Source organism: Heteronotia binoei, chromosome 1, assembly GCF_032191835.1.
Source record: "Heteronotia binoei isolate CCM8104 ecotype False Entrance Well chromosome 1, APGP_CSIRO_Hbin_v1, whole genome shotgun sequence".
Lineage (NCBI taxonomy): Eukaryota > Metazoa > Chordata > Lepidosauria > Squamata > Gekkonidae > Heteronotia > Heteronotia binoei.
Window position 1 is genome coordinate 107,247,335 of NC_083223.1, and position 22,561 is coordinate 107,269,895.

The 22,561-nt window shown below is 42.3% G+C and overlaps 2 protein-coding genes across 3 annotated transcripts in view; one reads left to right on the forward strand and one right to left on the reverse strand.

Annotated features, from left to right (window-relative positions):
• Positions 1-22,561, reverse strand: part of MCM9 (minichromosome maintenance 9 homologous recombination repair factor) — a 57,308-nt gene that overhangs the window by 11,680 nt on the left and 23,067 nt on the right. For both annotated transcript variants that reach the window (XR_009555402.1, XM_060238637.1), the window contains exons 4-8: positions 22,112-22,193; positions 21,211-21,411; positions 19,148-19,273; positions 18,503-18,622; positions 3,170-3,344 (exon numbers count right to left, since the gene is read on the reverse strand). Coding sequence is in view for 1 of the 2 variants with exons in the window: in XM_060238637.1 (XP_060094620.1) it covers positions 3,170-3,344; positions 18,503-18,622; positions 19,148-19,273; positions 21,211-21,411; positions 22,112-22,193 (704 nt within the window). In the remaining variant the exon portion in view is untranslated. The remainder of the gene's footprint in view (positions 1-3,169; positions 3,345-18,502; positions 18,623-19,147; positions 19,274-21,210; positions 21,412-22,111; positions 22,194-22,561) is intronic.
• On the forward strand, positions 5,886-16,939 carry ASF1A (anti-silencing function 1A histone chaperone). The gene is made up of 4 exons (XM_060238652.1): positions 5,886-6,428; positions 10,191-10,306; positions 13,361-13,537; positions 16,493-16,939. Exons 1-4 carry the CDS (start codon positions 6,320-6,322, stop codon positions 16,703-16,705), a joined length of 615 nt encoding a protein of 204 aa, XP_060094635.1. The 5' UTR covers positions 5,886-6,319; the 3' UTR covers positions 16,706-16,939.

Below are 22,561 nucleotides of genomic sequence, written 5' to 3' on the forward strand. Positions count from 1 at the left end.
TGCTTGCCCCACAAAGGCATGTGCAAGTTGCCACTATCACCCCAGTCACTGACATTCACATATATGTATGCCGAATAGGTATCTATCTGATGCATGGCGATATTACATCCTTCCTCTCATGCACTAATTCACAAATATACAGATGTGCTCACACATATACATACACAACAGGAACTGTATAAAAGAGCTCTGCTCACAGGAATGGTGTCTGTGAGACTCGATATAGTGCAACATTTTTGCCTTCCTTAATTCATTTGACCTTGAGCTGAGGGTTTGTTTTCAGAGCTTCAAGTAGACACAGCACAACCCTTTCCATACAGTTATCTAGACACCTGTTCTAAATCTGACTTATAAGTGATCTATTTCCAGCTCTCTTGGCGTCATCTTAGCTCTTACCTCATGTATCGAGAGGCAATAAGTACAGCACCAAGAATCTTTCCTTTCATATTTGTAGTATGCAACATGGGGGAAAGTATTTTGACTCTTAGCCAGTAACAACAGAAATTGAAAAAAGACATCAATACTAGCCCCCCCTGTAATGGCTTAAGATTTCTAAATATGGGAATGAAAGGATGAAGCCTCAGATGCACATACTTGGAATGGAAGAAGGGTCTCACATTCCCTCAACAACACAAAAAACCCCAACTGTTTCTAGGCTCTTCTGACTAAAAGCAGTTTTCCATTTCCACTGAAAATAGTTCCAGGCTGTGTTCATCATGTCTAAACTTATTTCAGTACAAGGAAGATGTAAACATTAAGTCAAATAATATTATTTGTTCCCATTTATGCAGCTTGCGCACATTATTCAGGGGGTGGAATAAAAAAATATTTCTTATTCTTTCACTGTTGATAGAAGTTTTATCAATGTGTTGCCACATGCTGGGAAGATGATGAGGTCAAAATAAGTAAATAGCCAATCAAAAGAATCCACCCCACCTGGAATGGCTAGTATTCATCACCAAAACATAGTAATGCTAGTGGTTTTAAAACTTTTTGAAGTGGGATCCACTTTTACGCTTACTTTGATTTTTGGGACTCACTTGCAAAGCCACTCCACATACCAATTTCTCTTTCCCCAATGAAAAATGCAAGCATATTGCATCAGTTAACAGTGAACAGATTTATATTCCCCCCCGCCCATTTTTTGTATTTATTCAAACATAGTATTTCATGGGCTTTTTTATGTATGTGTACAGGCAAACCGAAATTTGCTAACAAGCCTCCAAGAGCCTCCTCTTGCAGCTCTCTGTTTCACCTTCTCCATCCTGACAGAGATCCACTGGAAATAAAGTTATTGTGAACTTTTGGGTCCCAACCAACAGCTTAAGAATTACTGGTTTACGCAATGGCCAAGTTCCAGGTTTTGGGAGGTCTCAGCAAGCTGTCATCTTGGTGGTAGGCCCTTCCACTCAACAGGCTTCATCCCCTCCCCTTGTCCACAAGCTTTTCTCAACATAGTTGGTTGGGTGCAGGTGCCAAGGTAGTTGCCAACTGCTTTGCTGTGAGGTGCCAAATGGGCACATCTTCAAATGAATGCCCCTCCCCTTCCCCCAGTTCCACAGAGGAGGGGTACCAGAGGCTCCCACCACCACCAAGTATTCAAGGTTGGGTAGGATGATAGTGACTGCTACTGCTCTCCTTGGGGGTGAAAAGTTCAGCAAGCAGATACAGACAAGCAACCACTGCTGCTACCTGTAATTTGCTTTGAGACAAAGAGGGAAAAGACATCTGCCATCATTCAGCAACAGTGAAGGAAGAAGCTCCAATTCCTTCCAAGAGGACAACTTCTGACAAAGTTTCTTCTGCCATCACTGCTGTCCAGAGGTGCAGCAAGTGACCATTGCTTGTTCAGTACAGCAATAACTTGCCTGCTTGCCTGTTCAGCTTCCTCTGCAGGAGCTGGTAGCTGCTCATGTAGGCAAGCTGATGAAAATTTCCAAGTGAGTGAGAGGTAGATGCAATGGCAAAGAGGCAGATTCTGCTATGGCTATTCATTCTGCTGCCCAGAGAAGGGGCAGGTGTAGCAACAGAAGCACTATCAGAATTGAGCCTTCTGCCTTCCTCTGCTGAATGGCAGGGGATAGAAGAGGTAAAGCCACAAAATGTGTGCATCAAGGAGGCAGAAGGGCCCAATCCCTTTTGAGATTCCAATGGCACAGCTGTTGCTGCTTTCCAATCACAGAAGATGATGGGCAATGATGTCTGCAGCTGGCATCCCTGCATCTCTGGCAACTATCTGAGGATGACATCCCCTGATACCAGCCCTTACAACAGTGGGAACTTTGTCACATAGTGGTAGTGGTAGTTGAATGCAAACTACACACTGTGGTTTTTGGATGTAGAGCAGAACAGGATTCAGCATGGGCATTGTTCTACACTCACTTCGCTTCCAGTCTCCCATATATACTTATCAGGCTCCAGACTCACAGGGGTATTTTTTCCCAGAGAGTTGAAGGCAGTCTGAGGGAATGCCCAGTCTTTGTGGTGTGCAAACGCATCCCCTTTTTTCCTTCACTGAATGAGCTTTGTCAGATTTTGTATTATTTCAAACACAGCTGTACCTGTTTTTACAGGGTCAGCACAAGAACAAAAAGGAGATGTTTGAGAGATTTTATTTGGTTTTATTCTGAAAATTATCATTATAAGCTGTTTTGAGCCAAGAGAAATGTGTGGTATAAATCAGAATAAAAAGTGTACGCCACAGAAAACATAGTCAAATAATGTGCAACCCTCCATACAGGCACACACAGTTGCTTGTTCTAATCAAAAACTCAGGATAGGGAGGGGGGGAAACAACAGCTGCCTTACAGCTCTTGCTCTTTTTATTTTTGCAGTTTAAGTGCTGTGGGTTAATTTTGCTTATTTTTATTTGTAGGGTTTTAAATTAATTGACATTTCTTACATTCTTCCTACTGTGCATTTCTAAGCAAGTGTAGCAAATAACACTGTAGGTACAGTTTGACTCATGGGGGGCTGTCATCTGTGGGCAACACCACTCAGACCACTTCTGCAAAATTATATGCCTTCTCTCTTTGCTTAGAGGTTTCACCAAGTTATCTCTGACTTTGACAAGCAAAAAAAAAGAAAAAGAAGTGTCTGCACAGGGGAATGAAGAGATCAAAAATAGGCTACAGATGCTGATTCATCACTCATATTGAAAGCTACTTACCCTGCCTTAGCTACACTGATGGTCTGTTGTTCCATTGCCTCATGAATGCTGGTTCTGTCATGTTCCTTGATGCTGTTAAATTCATCAATACAACAAAGACCTCCATCAGCCAGCACCAGTGCCCCCGCTTCCAGATTCCATTCTCCAGAGTCCTTCACAGCAGTTACCGTCAAACCTTCCACATAAAACATTTTTTTGAAAAGTCTGAATGTTACAAATGATTTCATGTAAGAAAACAAAAAAGACATACCAGACTGACTCAGAATTTTATTTGAGCTTTAGGACACAAGAAGATTATAATGCTAGCAAGCAGGAGTGAAGACCAATACAAAAAAAAAAAAGAGGAAAGAAGGGAATTTTGCTCAATCAAGACAATAGAATTTTATAGCATGCAGTTTGGGGGGGAGGGGTGGAAAGGAAGAAATTAGGGACTGGCTGATGTCTGCCACATGACATGCAACCCCAGACTTTAATTCTATCCCGGGATGGCATAAGATCTTAAAGACCATTGAAATATGTATAGCTCATCTTTCCTTATGGCTCAGTGCAGTTTACAGATCACAATTAAAGCATACAAAATAAAATCCCAAATAATCACTCTACCCTCCCCTCCACCAAAAACAGCCAGTTATCTATTCCTCATTTAAAATGCTGGCAAATGACCTTGCAGTGGCTTCTGTATATTTCTAGAGATGCTGCCCCCCAACCTCCCCAGGGAACCTACTCCATAAAATGGGAGCTACAGTGGAGAAGGCAATGGTTCCAACTGATGGCAAGATGGATGTCTTTAGTGGGAAAGAGCCAGTAGGTGGCAGCCTGAGGACCATAATTAGTACATGTTCAGTTGCAAAATTCCAATTCCAATTTTCCATTTCCAGGGCATAAGCTGTTAGGGGCTATCAGTTGGAAGAGTCTTTAGAAAGGGTTTAATTAAAGGATATACTTTTTCCAATTCCGGAAGAGAGGGGGGAGCAAAGCCTCATCCTGCTCTCTATTAAGAGAACGCTCTACTGCAATGCCCACGTTGAAACAGGTAAGGATGAGGCTTGCATTGCTCCTCTGAATGCGTGGGGGGTGGGGTGGGTGGAAGGTGGCCTGCCCAATGGTACACTCAGAGGAACAACGCCAGCCTCATCCTCACCCACTTCGACGCAGGCATCACAGTAGAGCGCTCTCTGAAGAAATAATGTGGTACTGAGATGCCTGCATTGAAGCAGGTAAGGATGAGGCTGGTGTAGCTCCTCTGAGTGTGCGCTTCGCTGGCCCTGAAGAGGTGGGCATCTACCTCAAGCCCCTAAGGGTACACACCTTGACACACCACAGGGAGGCAGGAAGATGGAACCTGTCCTCCTCACTCCCTCCCATCACAGGGAAGTCACAAAGATGGCACCATGGGGTGCAGGATGTCTCTCTCTCACAGTTGTCTTCTGGGGATACAATGTGAATGGCAGATCGGCTGCCTAGCCTCTTTACCTCTCATCTGTGCTTTACTCATTTCTCTATAAATAAAGCAACTACTATTAAAAACACAAGTCTCCAGTAACCTTCTTACAATGGGAACCACTCTGGTAAATTTTTGCCCCAGGATGTCTCATTACTCAGAGAAGCATGGTGTGACAATATGCCTTTAAAAGGCACATGCCTTACACAGAAAATTTACATGGGCTACAATGCTTTTTACACACCTTCCCATAAGACCATAACAATGTTCTCATCATATGCAATCCAAGCAATTGGAATACAGCACATTTTTTGCCAGTAATGATCACATGATCAATGCTAAGCACAGCACATTATTGTTTAGCAGAGTTCTGGCACTTTATTTGTAGTATCCTCTGGGGTATGGTGTGTAGGATTAAGTTTACCTATCTAGTTAGCACACAGGAGTCTGGCAGTTTCAATGCTAGGTTTCTTTATTGCTTCAGGCACACTTGAAACTACATCTCTCTCTCTCTCTCTCTCTCACACACACACACACACACGTAAAACTAGAACTAAGCCAGGGCCTTCCATACAGGCTTGATGGTGGAAACAGAAATTACTTTGTGAGAGCTCACTTAAAGGCATAAAAATATATGTTTATGCCTTTAAGTGAGCTCTCACAAAGTAATAATAAAGACTGACATGACATGACATATATACAGCACATTATTAATCTATTTGATGAAGTGGGCTTGAGTCTACAGAACTTATGGCGGAATAACATCTCATTAGTCTTTAAGGTGCCAAAAGAATCATACTTATTTTCTGCTGCAACAGACCAATATGGTTATTCCTCTGGAGTAGAGGTTAAGAGTGTCCAACTAGGATGGGGAGACCTGGCTTCAAATCCCCACTCTTGCAGTGGAAGACTGCTGGGTGACCTTGGGTCAGCCATATCCTCTCAGCCTAATCTACCTCACAGGGTTGTTGTGAGGATAAAATGGAGAAAGGAGAACGATATATGTAGTTCTGAGTCCCAATTAGGGAGAAAGGTGGGGTATAAATGAATTACATAAATATTTTATTTGCAAACTGGAAATAAACAAACCCTAAACTAAAGCCCCCAAATGTAATTTCTTCTGAAAAAAATCAGGAAACATTAACTAGCAAGAAGCCACCCTTTGAAGTAGGAATCATTCTCTCTCCCGCACCTTCCTTGTTACAGGCAGACCAAATAAACCTGCATTGTTTTTTGTGCCTATATTTCTCTGGCGCCTTCCTCCTCCCAATTTTTGCGCCGAGTTTGCTCCAAACCTTTGCCTTCCTCTGGACCAGCAGGTGGAGCACCAGCTAATATTTTCCAGTCCATTCTAGCTACGGAAGCCCATCTTGCTCTGACAGGGAAGCTTCTGCTACAAGAGGCGGGTCATAGCTCAGCGTGCAGCCAATGAGCGCCAGCGCTGCCAGTTAACAGAGCAGAATGGGTTGTAGTTTAGTGGAATAGGAAAGCTGCAAAACAGTGTAGAGTGGGCTTGCAAAAATTTTTCAAAAAGAGGAAAGGCGGGGGGCAAAAATATAAAGACAGAGGAAAAAGTTCTTCAACTCACACCTCTACACGCTTGCTGCTTTACTGGCATTGGAGTGTGCTCTGCAGAAGGAGAATCCTCTGGACTTTGTGGGGCTGCGGTTACGCGCCGCTACTATTGTTCGAGATTTCCCCCTCAAAATATGGCAAAGGTTCAGGTGAACAATGTAGTGGTGCTGGATAATCCTTCTCCCTTCTACAACCCTTTCCAGTTTGAAATCACCTTCGAGTGCATAGAGGATCTGTCGGAAGGTGAGTACAGTTTCGCCCCCCGTGCTTTTTAGGGCGCTGGACGAGCCCTTTCCGGGCTTAAACTTTGCAAAGGCCTGCTGCTGTTTGAACAGTTTTCGCCTCCGCCGGATGAAAGGAGCTGGGGCTCGCCGCTTGCATCAAAGGCTCGGGGCTGGGGTTTCTGCCCCTCGGGAAAGCGAAGCAGTCCGGAGCGAATAGCTTACTGGCTCCTTGGCTGCGCGAGCGAAGGGCAACCGCCGAGCCCGGGCACGCAATTCGGGAAAGGGAAGCCTTAAGTTGCGAGGAACTTGTTTGAGTGGTGATAGCAGCCATGTTGCCAGCATTGTGATGTTCGTGGGTTATTATCGGGCGCGTACGCGAGAGAGGAGGGCTTAACGAGAACAACTCGCATGCCTCAGGCTGAACGCAAGAGGAGCAAGGCAGCTTCCACAAGTTCCTGGGCTTCCCCCTTTCCTCGTTAGGCGGCTGAAGGGCGGGATTAGCCTTTTCTACTCTTTTTTAAAACAATCACTACATGACTTGTAAAATGCTGCACGTGGAGCTGGAAGCTAGCCATCGATCTACCAGGATGATGTTCATTAGTTTATAGTTGCCCTTTTTTTTCGTTGGTGCCTTCTGAAAAAGATATTTATACTTTTATAGCGCTTGTTGATATGTGTATTCTAGAGAATGCGCTTTTGGAAACTTACACGTCTCTAGAATACAATACTACTGTCCACTCTTGAGAGTTCTTTCCTCAGAAAAAGTGGGATGTGCTGATGCTCACAGTGAGGTCAGCCACTTTCCCTCCAGAACCAGGGCAGGCCAAACCCTCTGACCTCTCAAGGTAGTCCCACCCATTCAGGAATTTGACATCATATAGTACTAAAGTATGCAAGAACTAGCTTCAAAATTGCTGTTGTTGGTAGTGATGCACAAAGGTTGAACTGTGGTGTAAGGCTGCTTCTTACATGGAGATTTTGCAAACTGGAGCATTGTGTTTTAGGGGAGCATCCACGCACCATCCTTTTCTTTGCTTTACCGTGATCTTTTCCAACCCAGCTTTTGCATGACCACTTTGGAGAGATTGGAGCCAAAGCACTTTTGGATGCTATCTGGATGGGAAAAAATGAATGGTTTTTGCTGGTCTCACCCATTCTCCTTGCCCGAGCCCCCCTGTGGCCATCATATTCCCTGCAACATCACAGGGCTTTTTCTGGCTTAAAAAAAAATCAGCAATTGCAATCACTACAGTACTGTAGTGAATTATATATTACTTCCTCTGAATTCCCACCTTTCATTAAAAAAAACCCTCTCTAGCCTTTTTTGTTGAGGAGATACAACTTTCCCTTTTATCTCTACAACAAAAACTGCTAGAGGTGTAAATGCTTTAAAAATGAATGTTAGGAATGCAGAGGGAAAAAATCATTATTTAGTGATACTCTATTGTTAATGTTTAAAAAACCCTCTGCTGCTACTGGGGTGGTGGTATTCACCGTGGTGAGGATGGTCTGAGGCAAAGAAGACACAAGGAAAACTACCTTGTGGATGCTTTGTTGCCCCTGCAGTCAGGGCCGGCTCACCCACTAGGCAAACTAGGTGCTTGCCTAGGGCGCCAGGAGGAAAGGGTACCGAATTGGTCTCCGCCTGGTTTCTGTGACAAACACCTGGTTTGCCTGCCTCTCTCCCCCCCATGGCTACCACTGCCCCTTCCGTCCCTTCCCTTTCCACCCGACCCCCTCCCCCGGTGCAATCGGAGCGTGCTGCACCGAGGCTCAGCCTTACCAGCTTCAACACAGCCAGCATCTTATCCTTCTTTGAAGACTGCGCTGGAGGAAGCTTCACTCCCCCTCCCAGTTCTGGAACGGAGAGGAGAGAAGCCTCCTCCAGCGCATTCTTCAAAGAAGGATAAGAAGCTGGCCATGTCAAAGCCTGTAGGGCCGGGCCGAGTCACATTCTGAAGGGGCATCTAGTTTGCCTCCCTGCCTGTCCCCCGCCCCTTCCCCTCCCTTCCACCCACCCGACCCCACCCCCCAGGACAATCAGAGCACGTCGAGGTGGCTGGCTTCTTATCCTCCTTTGAAGGCGGAGGCGCGGGGCTACTTGTGAGTAGGCAGCAGGCACGGGGCTACTCACGAGTAGGTGACAGGCCCAGCGACTCAGAGGTGGGGGCAGAGCTGTGCTACCTAGAGCCAGAAGGGCTAGGGCTTGCCCTGCCTGCAGTTACCTTATGAAGGCTACCTGAAGTGCCACCCTGTGGTAGCAACCCAGGTCTAATGAAGACTTTCATACCAGTGTGTGTATGTACACAAACACACACACAGTTAGAAACAGTAATAACTGTAAAAAGAAAACAGTAATTGGGAGCCAGACTCCCTCTTCAATCACCTGAGGTGCAGGAAGTTAGGAAAAAAGTATAGCCTTTTCCCATGAAACTGAACTATATAATCAGGTATGGTTCCAGGTTTTGGGTTGAAGGTCCCTGCCCTGGCCTGCCCCACTGCCTGTACATGTTTTGTCTTCATTTTTCAGCTTGCTTGCCAGCCCTCACTCGCCTGTGCACATACCACATGCATGCCCTTCTCCTTATAACCATGTGCAGCTGGGAGAGTGAGTGGCATTTAGGCATGGGGTGGGGGGTCAGGCAGCCATGAGCCCTGCAGGAAATTCTGGGCTCTGGCCACTGACTCACCTCAGCCTGTGCTGACCCTGTTCAACATAAAACTAAGCTGCTAATGGCTACCTGAAAAACATGGTTTCATAACTTGTGGAGCTGTGGGTTTACTGGATCTGCAGTATGTTTTCATACTGATTTACTGACATTGACAAATTTTGAAGGAATGTGAAAGGAGGAAAGGAAAGGTTCCCTGTACAACACCAGTCGTTTCTGACTCTGGGGCGACGTTGCTTTCACAGCGTTTTCACGGCAAACTTTTTAGGGGGTGGTTTGCCATTGCCTTCCCCAGTCATCTAGTATAGTAATTCTAATATTAAGAATGGTGGTAGAAGGGATTAATTATTCTATTCCCCTCCCCATACTTTTTATTGGATTGGAAGCCTGATCCATAGCCCAGCTGAGGCTGAATACTTGGTTATATGAACTCAACTGATTCACTTTGGTGGAATGACATGGACCCAGTCACCTGTGAAGCGATTAAGAGGCCTGGCTGTTAATGACTTGGTTATAAAAGGAGGCTGTCCTGTATAGTTTTAGAAAAACATTTCAAAAGAGATTTCTACATGAAATTGACAGGACATAATGAAAGGGCAGAATTGGGGGGTGGGGTGGATTTACTGGACCTTTCAGGGCATTAAAATGTTTGTAGTGTAGATGTCTACAACTACTGACTTGCCTGTATTATTACAGATTATTAAGATGTGATATTGCCAAAACATTTTGGATAAAATTCATACTTGCATTTGAAGCTCAGTGAATGGACTTGACTGAGGCACTATCCTTCAGCCTAACTTGCTTCATGTGTGTGTGAAAATAAAGTCAAGATATCTTTCAAATCATTCTGCGTTCATAAGACAGGGCCTTTTTAGTTGTTAGTAGCTTTGGAAACTAATTAGCACTTCAGCGGTAACACTTGGTGGTAAAGGCCACTGATTTTTTACAATACTTGATTCTAAATGCATGATTATAATTGTCTAATTTTGAGACCTAAAAAGATAAATTGAAAGTGGGGAGTTGGAAGGTACCATGTGACTGGGGGGAATTCAAGTAAAACTAGTATTTACATAGTGCATGGTACTCAAAAGTTTTTTCTTTTTCTAATGTAGATTTGGAATGGAAAATCATTTATGTGGGCTCAGCAGAAAGTGAGGAATATGACCAAGTTTTAGATTCTGTTTTGGTGGGTCCTGTTCCTGCAGGAAGACACATGTTTGTATTTCAGGTAGGTCTCTTTGTTTAAACATTGAAAATACCACTACAGGTGCTTATGTTTGGATACTGCTCTTTAAAAAAAATCTTTCATCATAAGTAGTCACAAATCTTGACACTGTAAATGCCAGTGAAGATCAGCACTGTCACTTAAGAGGTTGACAAGTCAAAGCCTTAAAGCTGGTCAACTTTCTTGACTGGACATCCTATTGCCAATTTTATGACAACTGTGCACAAACAGCCACTTCTCGTAAGGTTAAGAAGCAGCTTGGCACCAATATGGAGACAGCTGCTAAAGTAGATAATAGAAGGATAGTGGACTGATTTTGGGGATAAAAACTCATCATAACAGAAGCTGTTTTACTGTGATATTTGTAGGGGTATATCAGAGCAGTTATGTTTCATATGTTTTTTGGGGGGTGGGAGATGAGTGGCTTTCTCAGTGGGAGAGTGCTTCCATTGTGAATTCCACCAGAGTTGGGGATACAGCTGTAAAGAGTTTATGCTATTACGGAACACAAATCTCTGGTCCTCTGACAAACTATAAAGGTGCACTGGTCACAAGTAGAGATAATTGTGACATTCTTTCTAATTCAGAAGGAAAAAGACTCACTTTACAAGGGTATATGTTGCAACTACCCTGGTGGATGAGTTTGTAAATGCTTCTACTCACACAGTTCAGATGCTGTTTTCTTTTAATTAAATTCATTTATACCCTGCCTTTGGCCCAGAGGGGACCTAAAGCAGCGTTGCATAATTATTTCCTTCATTTTATCCTCACTACCATCCCGTAAGGTAGGTTTGAGTGTGATTGGGCTAAAATCATCCAGCAAGTTTCCATGGCATGACTGATGATTCCAACATGGGTCTTCCAGCTACTAGTATGATACTCTTCTTAACCACTACACCAGTGTTTCCCAATTGCAGGGTCGTGACCCGGTACCGGGCCACAGAAGACTCACTACGGGTTACAAGAAACGTCAAAGCTAGCCCTGCCCCCAGCAAAGCATGACCTCTGCTTTGCTTCCTTCCTTCCTTTCCCTGTCTCTCTATTCTGCAGAGAAAAGCTAGCCTTGAAGACTGACACAGGCTGCAAAGCCTGCTCTCCGTTTGGCTTCCTTTCTTTCCCTTTCTCTCTTGTGCAGAGAAAAGCTAGCGTTGAAGACTGATGCGGGCTGCAAAACCTGAGCTCGGTTTGGCTTCCTTCCTTCCCCCATCTCTCTGTTGTGCAGAGAAAAGCTAGCCTTGAAGACTGACACAGGCTGCAAAATCTGAGCTCTGTTTGGCTTCCTTACTTCCCCCGTCTCTGTGTTGTGCAGAGAGGAGCTGGGCTGCCTCTCCTTCCTCCCCCCCCCCCCCCAGTGTTTGAGAGAAAAGCTGGCATCCATTGACACTTTAGACCCTTGAAGTGTTCTTCAAGGTATGAGCTTTCCTGTGCCTTGCAGTATGTTCTTTTGGGGAGATTTTCCCAGGAGGCCTGGGCGGCAAAGAAGGGTGTATGTGTTTTTTTCAGCCAGGAGAGGCGGGGAGTGGGCATTCCAGTAGCTATTTTTTTTTTTTTTTACCAAACAACCCCTGGGCAGAATTGTTGCTGGCTGAGGTTATCTGATGGTGAGGAAGGCTTTTTTTTCTTTGCCCTCCCCCTTTTTTCTTTGTTTCCCTGCAAGTGATGCTCTGTGCTGGGAGGGGGGAAGCAACAGTGGGAGGGCTTCTAGTGCCCTGGCCCCATTGGTGGACATTCTGGAAGTGATATCACAGGAAAAGGCGGAGTTTTGGTTCAGTGTGCCCTAGAAGTGACATCACTTGGCCCTTGACACCACAGGGAATGACATAATTCCAGTCTCCCAGCTCTACCCCCAAGTTTTAGTGGGTCACGAAGGAGAAGTGTAAAAATAACCGGGCCACAGGAAAGAAAAGTTTGGGAAATGCTGCACTACACCATACTGGCTCTCATTGGCTTTATTATATTCCTGAAGGAGCTAGGTTTTAGCTGCTTGGTATATTAATCTTTGGTATATTAATCACATGGAGAAATTCTTACATGTACTGGAACTAGTGCGCAGTTAGTACAGGAGTAATAGCATCTGCACTGTTTAAAGGTACTTGTAGGAGTTTTGAGGTTATTTTTTAAAAATGCTAGGGGAGCAAGAATAACTGAAAAAAAACAACCCGTCATTAATTTGAAACAAACTCCAACTAATTGTTAAAGGAATTATTCTGAAACTTATATAATGAAATGTACTATTTTATGGTTTCTGTATTTAACATGAAAAATGACAGGATACTATGTTTTTAAAATTGTCTTGAAATACCTTTTGGTGCTATATGAATAATGTTCTACATCTGAGTCAACTGGACACTTGACTACTCCCCTTGTGTATCTTTTTCCTGTACTAAGGCGAATAGCAGCTGGGGGAGGACGAGAGAATGGCTTGCATAGGGGAAAATTAAACCTCGTATTCCCCATTACTCTGGACTTGATCCAAATTGCCATATGGCTGCTTTTTAAAGGTTAAATTACACATCTTCAAGGACCTGGCTAGCTTGGTCTTATATTTGACATTAATTAGTTTTATATCTTGTGACTGGACCTGCAGTTCTGTGCATGAGTTGGCTGATGAACAATTAAGGCAGAGTGGGCTCAAATAGCATGCATGCCAAATAAAAATGTGTTTGTACCTGATCTTGTATTAAGGATATTTCATGGAGGAGTGGCGAGGGGTGGGGGAAGAATGAATTATAAAACAAATCCTCACAAAAATCAAGAGTTAACTTAGAGTAAATCTAGGACCTGAAAAATTAAAAGGGTAATGTTAATTAGTTGAAATGTTTTCTATATTTGAATGTGGCCACTACTTATTCACTTGATGATTTATGTACTATGTCAACAGTGGTTCCTTAAGCAGAGTTATGTCCACTGAAGTGAGTGGGCTTTGAAAGGTTTAACTCTGATTGTGGTTGTACTGGAGATCTCCTTAATTAGAAGTATATGATGCTTTGAATTTTTTTAAGTGGGAGACTCTAACTAACACTACTCTATTTGCCTCCCTCCCACTTTTTGCTGCAGGCAGATGCTCCTAATCCAGGACTCATTCCTGATGCAGATGCTGTAGGAGTTACAGTTGTATTAATCACTTGCACCTACAGAGGTCAAGAATTTATTAGAGTTGGCTATTATGTAAACAATGAATATACTGAAACAGAATTGAGAGAAAATCCTCCTGTTAAACCGGACTTTTCTAAGGTAGGACATGCTCCATTTTGGCAATATACGACTTCAGTTAAATGAGGAAACAAAGGGAATATAATCAACAAGTCATATAAAGCCAGAAGTTAAATCACATAACTGACAAATTATATATGCAAAAGAAATTTGAGAGGGCTAAGAAATCTGAGAGGAACTGTGTTAATCTGAATTCAACTAGTTACTAATTAGTGACACTGTTCTTTGGATCTGTTTTAGCCATCAGTTACTAAAATGGCTGTGTGTCTACATACTAGCACCAGATGACTTATAGGATATCAGCATTGGATGACTAAACTTGCAGTCATCTTGCTTGCCTGTTTACTGAACTGTGGCTGCAATCCTATTTTTCTAGTAGAAAGCTCAGTTGAATAACATGGGCCTTATTTCTGAGGCCAGTTTAGGAGTGCTCCCTCAGCACTGAATCAGTATAATTCTGCAGTTCAGCTGGAGCTGAACTTGAGTCAATGCTCAACCTACATCAATGTTGGGTTCAGTCCATGAATCTGTGCCACTGAGCATGTGTTACGATTGGTGCACATTCCTTATAGAATAAACATAAACCTGGAATTATGGGATCGACAGGGCTTTCATGCAGGTATAATACTCAGTACTACTTTGTTTTGGCCTGACTGGAATGCCCAGGCTAGCTTGATCTCATCAGATCTTGGAAGCTAAACATAATAATCTCTAATTAGTATTTGGATGGGAGATCACTGAGGAAGTCTAGGCTCGTAGAAGACAATGGCAAACCTCATCTAAATGTTTCTTGTCCTGAAAACCCTGTGGAGCTGCTATAAATCAACTGTGACTTTCCACCACCACCACCACCACCACTTTCTTTAGAAGCATTATCTGAGAGCATTTGTGATGGCTTCTTTGTTCCCAAAACTTTAATGTTTCAGCTTGCAAAAACAAAATGCCCAAATGTGTTAAATCTCCAGTAATGTGAAAATCTGACCTACTTAATAGTAATTTACAGTGGGATATCTAACCCATTCTTTTCCTATTTGTTCAAAGTAAGAGTAAAGCAATTATATTGCTTGACTGCATTCAAAATGAAGTGTACAGTCCTTTAAAATGGCTATACTAATTGTGAAATATGGCTGTTTAAGGAAGGTAGTGTGCTGAAAATGCAAGTTTGCATTTTAACAAGCAAGACAGCCCCTTAAAGAATTGTTAAAAGATAAGTCATTTGGAAAAACTGAAGTGTTTGATAACAAAACTTGTTAAGACAGTATGCTCTATCACAAGAGTTCTTCCATAATTGGTTTAACAGTTCTGTGTGACATACCATAGAACATTGCAGTCTGTTTGTTCGAGTGTGAAGATCTGAGCCATAAAACACAAATTACTAAAGAAAAGAAGCATTCAGGAGAATGTCTAAATCAAAACAACAAAAACAAGGGGCTTAAGGTGAAGGGGTTGTGTATTGTGGAACAGTGGATTCTATGACAGAACAGATTAAATTTTAAGGACTGCTTCAAAGTATTCGAAAGTTGTTAAGATTTAATTTTTTTTAATTGGTAGCTGTCTTGGTGGCCCTTGTGAGAGCAGAAGTGGGATATAAATTTGTAAATAGATAAGAGCTAATTTTTCTTCTTGCTTCTAATGGCTGAAGCAAGGTTTTGGGGCTCATTTGCATGGGAGCAAAGATCTCCGTGCAGGAGACACCCACAAATTCAGCTTCACAAAAGAGGAAGCCTCTTTTCTCTTTTCTGCAGATAATTTAAAGTCTGGGTGGGGCCAAAGGCACAAACCACAGGACTTGCAGCTCTTTACTTGTGGTTTACTATCTGTTTGAAGTTTATGTTCAAGGAAATGCTTGTTGGGATGTCTGCTTTTTTGGTAAGCCACTTTGAGTCCTTAGTATGGGAGAAAAGTGGGATACAAATATTCCAGATAAGCTAAATCAGTGGTCACCAACCTTTTTTGGTACCAGGGACCAGTTTTGTGGAAGACAATTATTTCACGGACTGGCGGCGGGGGGATGGTTTCGGGATTATACAATTGTGCACTTTTTTGGGTGTAGTGGTTAAGTGTGTGGACTCTTATCTGGGAGAACTGGGTTTGATTTCCCACTCCTCCACTTGCAGCTGCTGGAATGGCTTTGGGTCAGCCATAGGTCTCGCAGAGCTCTCTCAGCCCCACCAACCTCACAGGGTGTGTTGTGGTGGAGGAAGGGAAAGGAGATTGTATGCTGCTCTGAGACTCTAAATGAAGGGCAGGATATAAATCCAGTATCATCTTATTATTACTACAGTGTAATGTATAATGTAATAATTATACAACTCACGGCCCAGTTGCTAACAGGCCACGGACTGGTACCGGTCAACAGTTCGGGGGTTGAGGACCCCTGAGCTAAATCAATAATGAGCATACTCTAAAATAAAGGTTAATAGTCTCGTTATGAGTGCCCTGGGAGTAGTCATTGTATGACAACAGCAGTAATATGTCAGAACTGCTTGTCAGAGTATCCTTTCCATAGAGAATGTCCCTATGCTGTTACTGCCAACTATAAGATGCTTTATTAGCTTGGAACTGCTGAGCATCTTGAGTGACACCACTTGGTGAAACCCTCACACAATTGTGTTTCCTGTAAGGTAGCTGTAATAAATGATTGTTGGACTGTGAAGGTCAGACTATTATGGTTCAAGTAGTTGGAAGGTGGCAGCAGTCATTCCTGTACTATAATTTCCTTTTTCTTTATATACTTTTATATATCACAAAACAGTGTGAATGGGAACAATTGTCTTATTTTCTGTTTGTGTTGTCAGCATTTTCTGTAAAGCTGTATGCAAGATAGTTTAATACACAAAACTGAAGATTAAAAGGAGTACCATTTTAAAATAGCAAGAGTTTATTTTCCTTCCCCTGTCCTGACATTTCTATGATTGCTTTAAAATTCTGAGTAATTAGTGTAATTCTGAAACATCAATGAACATTGTTTTCCAGCTGCAGAGGAACATTTTGGCATCCAATCCCAGGGTCACAAGATTCCACATTAACTGGGAGGACAACACTGAAAAACTGACAGATGCAGAGAGCAGCAATCCAAACCTCCAGTCACTCCTTTCTACAGATGCATTGCCTTCTGCTTCAAAAGGGTGGTCAACATCAGAAAATTCACTAAATGTTATGTTAGAATCTCATATGGACTGCATGTGACTGATTACCCTTCCCTTCAGTGCTATGTATGTGTAAACTGTGTTTTAAAGGGGGGGAGTCCACACCATAACACAGCCCGTCTCCAACCAGCACCAGAATCTCTCTCCTGGAGTTACATTTAAGTTACCTATTCAAAAAATGTGAAGACTTTCTTTTAAAAAAATCCATATCCTGTAGAAAGTTTATAAGGAAAAATATTTGAGTGGATGTATAAATAAAACTATTTTTAAGTAATTTGCTGATGTTTTGTTGAGTCCATACTAAACTTATGAAAATGTATATGCTCTTCATATTAATATAAATGGCAAGATAGGAGGCATGTATATTATTAGAGTTGTAATAGACATGGCTTTTTGTGAGCAGGAATGCAGTTCCAGCTGGCTGGGGTCAGAGGGTGTGGCCTAATATGTAAAGGCGTTCCTGCTGGGCTTTTTCTGCAAAAAAAAAGCCCTGATAATAGACATTCCCCATTTATTTGACACAATATTAGCTTAAATGGCATCTATTCTGAATATAGTCAATGCCTGTCTTTGTGGTTAAAAGGCATCTTAAAACAGGTAATTTAGTTTGGGATCCAGGTGGCCATCCCCTATCTTTCATGTGTGTACTGGGGGTAGTAGTACCCCTTCCACTAATGTTAGTAAAGTATTAGGAGCTCAGAGGCAGCGGGAGAGAATGCTGCTTGAAAAACAGGCTCCAAACCACCTTGGGCACCAAGACTTAGGTGGGTGTGACTCTACAGAACCCAGCCACAAGAAAATCACTAACAAAATGTGAAGTCCTCTTCTCACTTTAGTAGCTTTTCCCCCAACAGAGGAGCTACTTAAGTGGGAGGAAGGCTGCAAACTTTGCTGAACTGGATTATTTCCAATTCATCAAACACAACTCCGTTTTTTATCCAGAAGTGTCTTGCACAGTTCAACCAGAGCAGTACAACTTATCAAGCTGAATATGGCCCACAAGCCATGTGGTTTGTAAAGTGGGTGACCTCCCTTTTTTTCCAGCCTCCAACTTGTGGGTCTATTAAGCCACTGAGAGGCAACACTATACATTGTTGATCCAGTCAACATAGTTCCATTGACAGCAATTCTCCCAAGATTTTTTTTTTGAAACTGAAAAGCCTATTGGTGGTATAAAAACAGACACTTTCAACTTGCAAACCATGTGTTCTATTGAGCAATGACTTTTCACAGAGAGACTAAAAGTTAAATAAAAATCAACTAGTTTACATAATTTAACATAAAGGGCTGTTTTGCTTGAGGAACCCCGAATGCAATATGTGGCATCCTATGTCACCGATTACTGAACCACTTTCAAGATGAGGGAGCTATGCTTTTAGCAGTGGAGCAGGCTGATTAACTAGTGGTTGCTACTACCTGCCTTGCAACAGCAGCTTCTCCCCAACCCCATTTTATTTAAGACAGAAACACAGGAGCCAGGAAATGGGAAGGATGTATAATGTGAAAACTCAGCTAAGAAAAGGGTGAGAATGGGAATAATGGAAAAATTTACACTAGAAAAATATGGGGCAGTTGAGGTTCAGTAGCAATTGGGTTCTCAGCTGATGGGGGAGGGGGAGAATACTGGTGGCTGTGAAGGGATTTTAGCAGGTTGTAAGTGCAGCACGTTGGGGCTGGATGGTGTGAGATATTTTTATAATTTAAATACTGATCACTTCCATCAGAATGGGTTATGTTTTGGTAGGGAAAATTACAAATCTGGCTCAGTGGTGGGTGGGTTATTCTTTCCACCTGTTTTAGTATGCACCCTCTGCATTATCACATGATCAGGATTTACCTGCACTTGTGGATCCAATTCCTGCTGTAAGTACAGATCGTGGGGTAATCTTTACAGCATATTTCAGAAACTGAGATTTCCCTGTCCCAGGGTCTCCAACCAATAAAAGATGAGATTCACCTTGCAGAAGAACAAAAATATAGACACTTTTGCTACAGTGGTAACTTTATATGAAATTAATTATTCGGTGGCACAACTAAGACATAGTAAACCTGCAGAAAACTGAAATGGTTTCCATAAACATCCTATTGTATGAATTAAAACTCTTTCCATGTGAACTTGGACCTATATATCATGACGCTCATTTGTGGCTGAAAGGATCACATCCACCTGCTCTCTGCATTCCATTCACTGCTCCCTAGACCAGATTTGCCTATGTGCTTGGTGTGTAAAGCACAGTATGCATATACATATATAGAACTGAACGTGTTCATATGAACACCCCATAAACCTTAGTATTTAAACTTTAGTTTTGCTAAGTAAGAACTGCTTGTTATCAGTTACATTGCAAATGCCTTAATACCCATTACCGTAAGAAGGCTTATGCTCACTCTTATTTTATAACATGCTGTACATTGTATTATATGAAAAGGGAAACCAAGATCTCGGCAGGCTCCAAAGAGGAAGAGGATTTTATCTACTGACCTCTAACATGAGTGCCTGCAGCATCTGTTCTCTGAACACCTCCTGCAAGCACCATGGCTACAGCCAGCTTCACCAGATACAATCCAAAAACCTGAGGGCATAAGCTTGCTAAAATTTCATTCCTTCCTGGAGAGAGGAAAGAAAAACCATTTAGTACCAATGATAAACTTTTAGAGATTGGATTAAATTATATTCTTTAAAGGTCACTTCTGATTGATGGTGAGAAATGATGACAGACCAGTTATGGATGATGGAGCTCTGACACAAATATAGAGTTCTTCTACCACCATTAATTTAAATGGAAGAAGGTCTGCACTGGTAAGCTCACTTCCCTGAAGGGAAAGGAAATCCTTGTATGTGCAAGACTACTATATGCATACCTGATGCCACATGGAACTCTAGATTGCTGAAATAATGTACTGTACATATTATTATCACATGTATATATGTCAGCTTCCAGTATCTCTCCTTGGTCACATAGCACCACCAAGATACAGACAGTGGGAGGGGGGGACGGAACTCAAGCCTCGTCGGGGGGTGACAGAGCTAAACTCCGGTGGGCCGCTTCTTCAGCGTGTCACCTGCCACTGCTGTGATGGTTTTCCCAGCTGATCATTGTGGGGGGAGGGGTGTCGGTCTTTAAAGAGCTGGGGAAGGCAGTGCTTCACCCCTTTCCCAGCCTTAAAATTGTAACAACAGAAAGTGGAGGAGGCATTGCGAGGGGGGGTGGCAAGGCTGCACGGCATGGGGGGGGTGGGGGTGGCGAGGTGGGGCTGAATTCAGTGCCCCTACCCTGCTGGCCCTGGGGCCGTGGTGGGCGGGCCGGCCCTGGTACCAAGAAGGTTGGGGACCACTGAAATAGAGTATAGAGGTTGAGGCCCTCGATGCTGCCTCCCAACACGGGTAATTCAGAAGTCTGCTGCCTCTGTAAATGGAGGTTCCCTTTACTCATCATGGCTAGCAACCACTGATGACCTTCTTTTAAAAGATATCTATAGTCATGACCCTCACTACATCCACTGCCACTAAATTTCACAATTTAATTACTCATTCAGTAAGGAAGTATTTCTTTTTTGTCTGTACTGCACCTATTACCCATCAACTTTATTGGATGCCCCTATCATGGTAGAGGAAGAAAAAGTTCCCTGTCCACTTTCTCTACCCATCCTAGAAAAGGTGATCCAACTCTTTAATCACATTGGTTGCACACCTCTGCTGCTTTCCCAGCTCTGCAATATACTTTTTCAGATATTGCAATCGTAACAATACACAGTACAATACAAACTAGGATGGCTCATAATAGGATGGCTCTCTTCCATGTACCACCTCTTCACCTCCACTATCACTTAACATAATCACTGAAGTTAACTAGATGCCATACCTTTTGCATTAACATAGCTAAGAACTGAATAGGGCACCTTTGGCATGCAAACCACATTCTGTCATAGAACTATGAGAGTCGTCTCCACAATATGGCAGGTACGATATCTTTACAGACATTGTCTGTCAATGACAAATGGCAAAATTATCAGAAGGTCAATATCTGCTAACTGTCCCAGGATAACAAATAAATGGCAGACATGAGAGGGGTGAAAAATGAGCTCAGAAATTATTTCCAGGAAGTGTCCATATCACTTGAAGAACCAAAGTGTGCAGTGTTCACAATAATGGGAGAAAAGGTTGCATTTTCCCCAAGTGTGCATTATAGCACCTTGATCAAGAAATTATGAAATCTCTATAACCCAATTGTTACTATAAGAAATGGCTTGCAGAAAGCATCCAACAAACAGGAACCAAACAAGTACACTTGAGCCAACAACTGATGGTGCAGAAAAGCCCTTAGAGAATGAGCTTCCCTGAGCCTCCTTGCAGAAGTGCCTTATTGAGACAGGTTCTGAGAAATTATACAGGATTCAACTGATGTTCAGAAAAGAATCCTTACAAATTCAGTCACCTCAGAAATCAGATTTAAATCACCAAGTAATATGGCCCAACAGGGAGGGGACAGACACTACAAAAGTGGTTTTAGTGCACTATTTTTCTTAACATCTTTCTCTACAAACCTGCTAAGGGATCACTTCTATGTTTTCCCCAAAAGTCTTCAAATTCCTTGCGGACTTCCTCATCAATGATAAGTCCCGCCAGCTGCTCATTGTTCACTTGAATATAATTAGCCTTCAAGACGATTTCTACATCACAGCGTGCATCTTGGTGAAAAGGTTTCCACCTCTGCATTACTACTCCATAAACTGTTATGTCATCCCCTAGAATAAAGACAAGACTGGTCACAGTAATAGTGAAGGGATCACATAACTAGACCATGTAAAGCTGCCTTATGCTGAGACAGGCCACTGGCCCATCAGACACGCAGTAACTCTGCAGAATCCACAATGCTACACTCCTATGATTAACTCTGGTTGATGACTGCTAACATCTGTTTGTAACACCTAAAGAAACCAGATGCAATCAAGCTTATGATAAGACTGGTGATACAATGATCAAATATGGTTTTTTTGGGCAACCTTTTGTTTAATTTTTTTTATTTGTAAATTTTAACTCAGAAGCATGTTCAGGTTCAATTTTTAAAATTTATCAGCATACATTTTTTAAAAAAATCAACTTTTCATCCTATAGGAGAAACAAACATTTTTACCACACTGCCAGAGAGATCACTTGTCTGAACGAGTGGGTACTCAGGGAACATTTCTGAGTAAATTGTGAGAGATTTCAAAATAGACCGTAGGGGCTTGGAAACTTCAAATAGCAAACGTTATATGATTTGATGCAATGACATTTTTATCTGGTATAAACACATTGATTTTAACACCAACGAAGTAACATGACAAACATTTGTGCTGTCAGACAAGTTCTCAATGATAACACTATTTAGAAAAAACACTTTCTCCAAATATGCACAATCCTAGAAAAAGATATTTTATAAAGGAAATCAGAAAAAGAGCTCACCTGATTTACAACTGTCAACTAAGTCATCTTCAAGAATGACCATCATAGAACGAGGGATACTACCAACTGCTAGCCTTTGAACCTAGATGACAAAAATAATATTTTTAAAAAAGGAAAATCTGCTGGCAGTCCTGTAAACCAGCCTTGCAAATAAATCCACAGGAGCTGCCAGTCTGCCAGATTATAAATTTATGCATTAGCTATTTGTGACCAAACTGTAAATATGTCATTACTGGTCAGTGGGAATGGATTCTTGCTTACAGAGGTAACCAGGTAAGTATCTATTTATAAGCCTGCCTGAAATCAATACACATCGCAAATAGATTCTGGATGGGTACTACACAAAGCAATTTCCAAAGCTATTGTCTTGTTATAGAATTTGTACATCGTATTATCTGCCTGAGAATTCTCTATTTTTAATGCAGAACTATCTAAATATGACCATTTCAT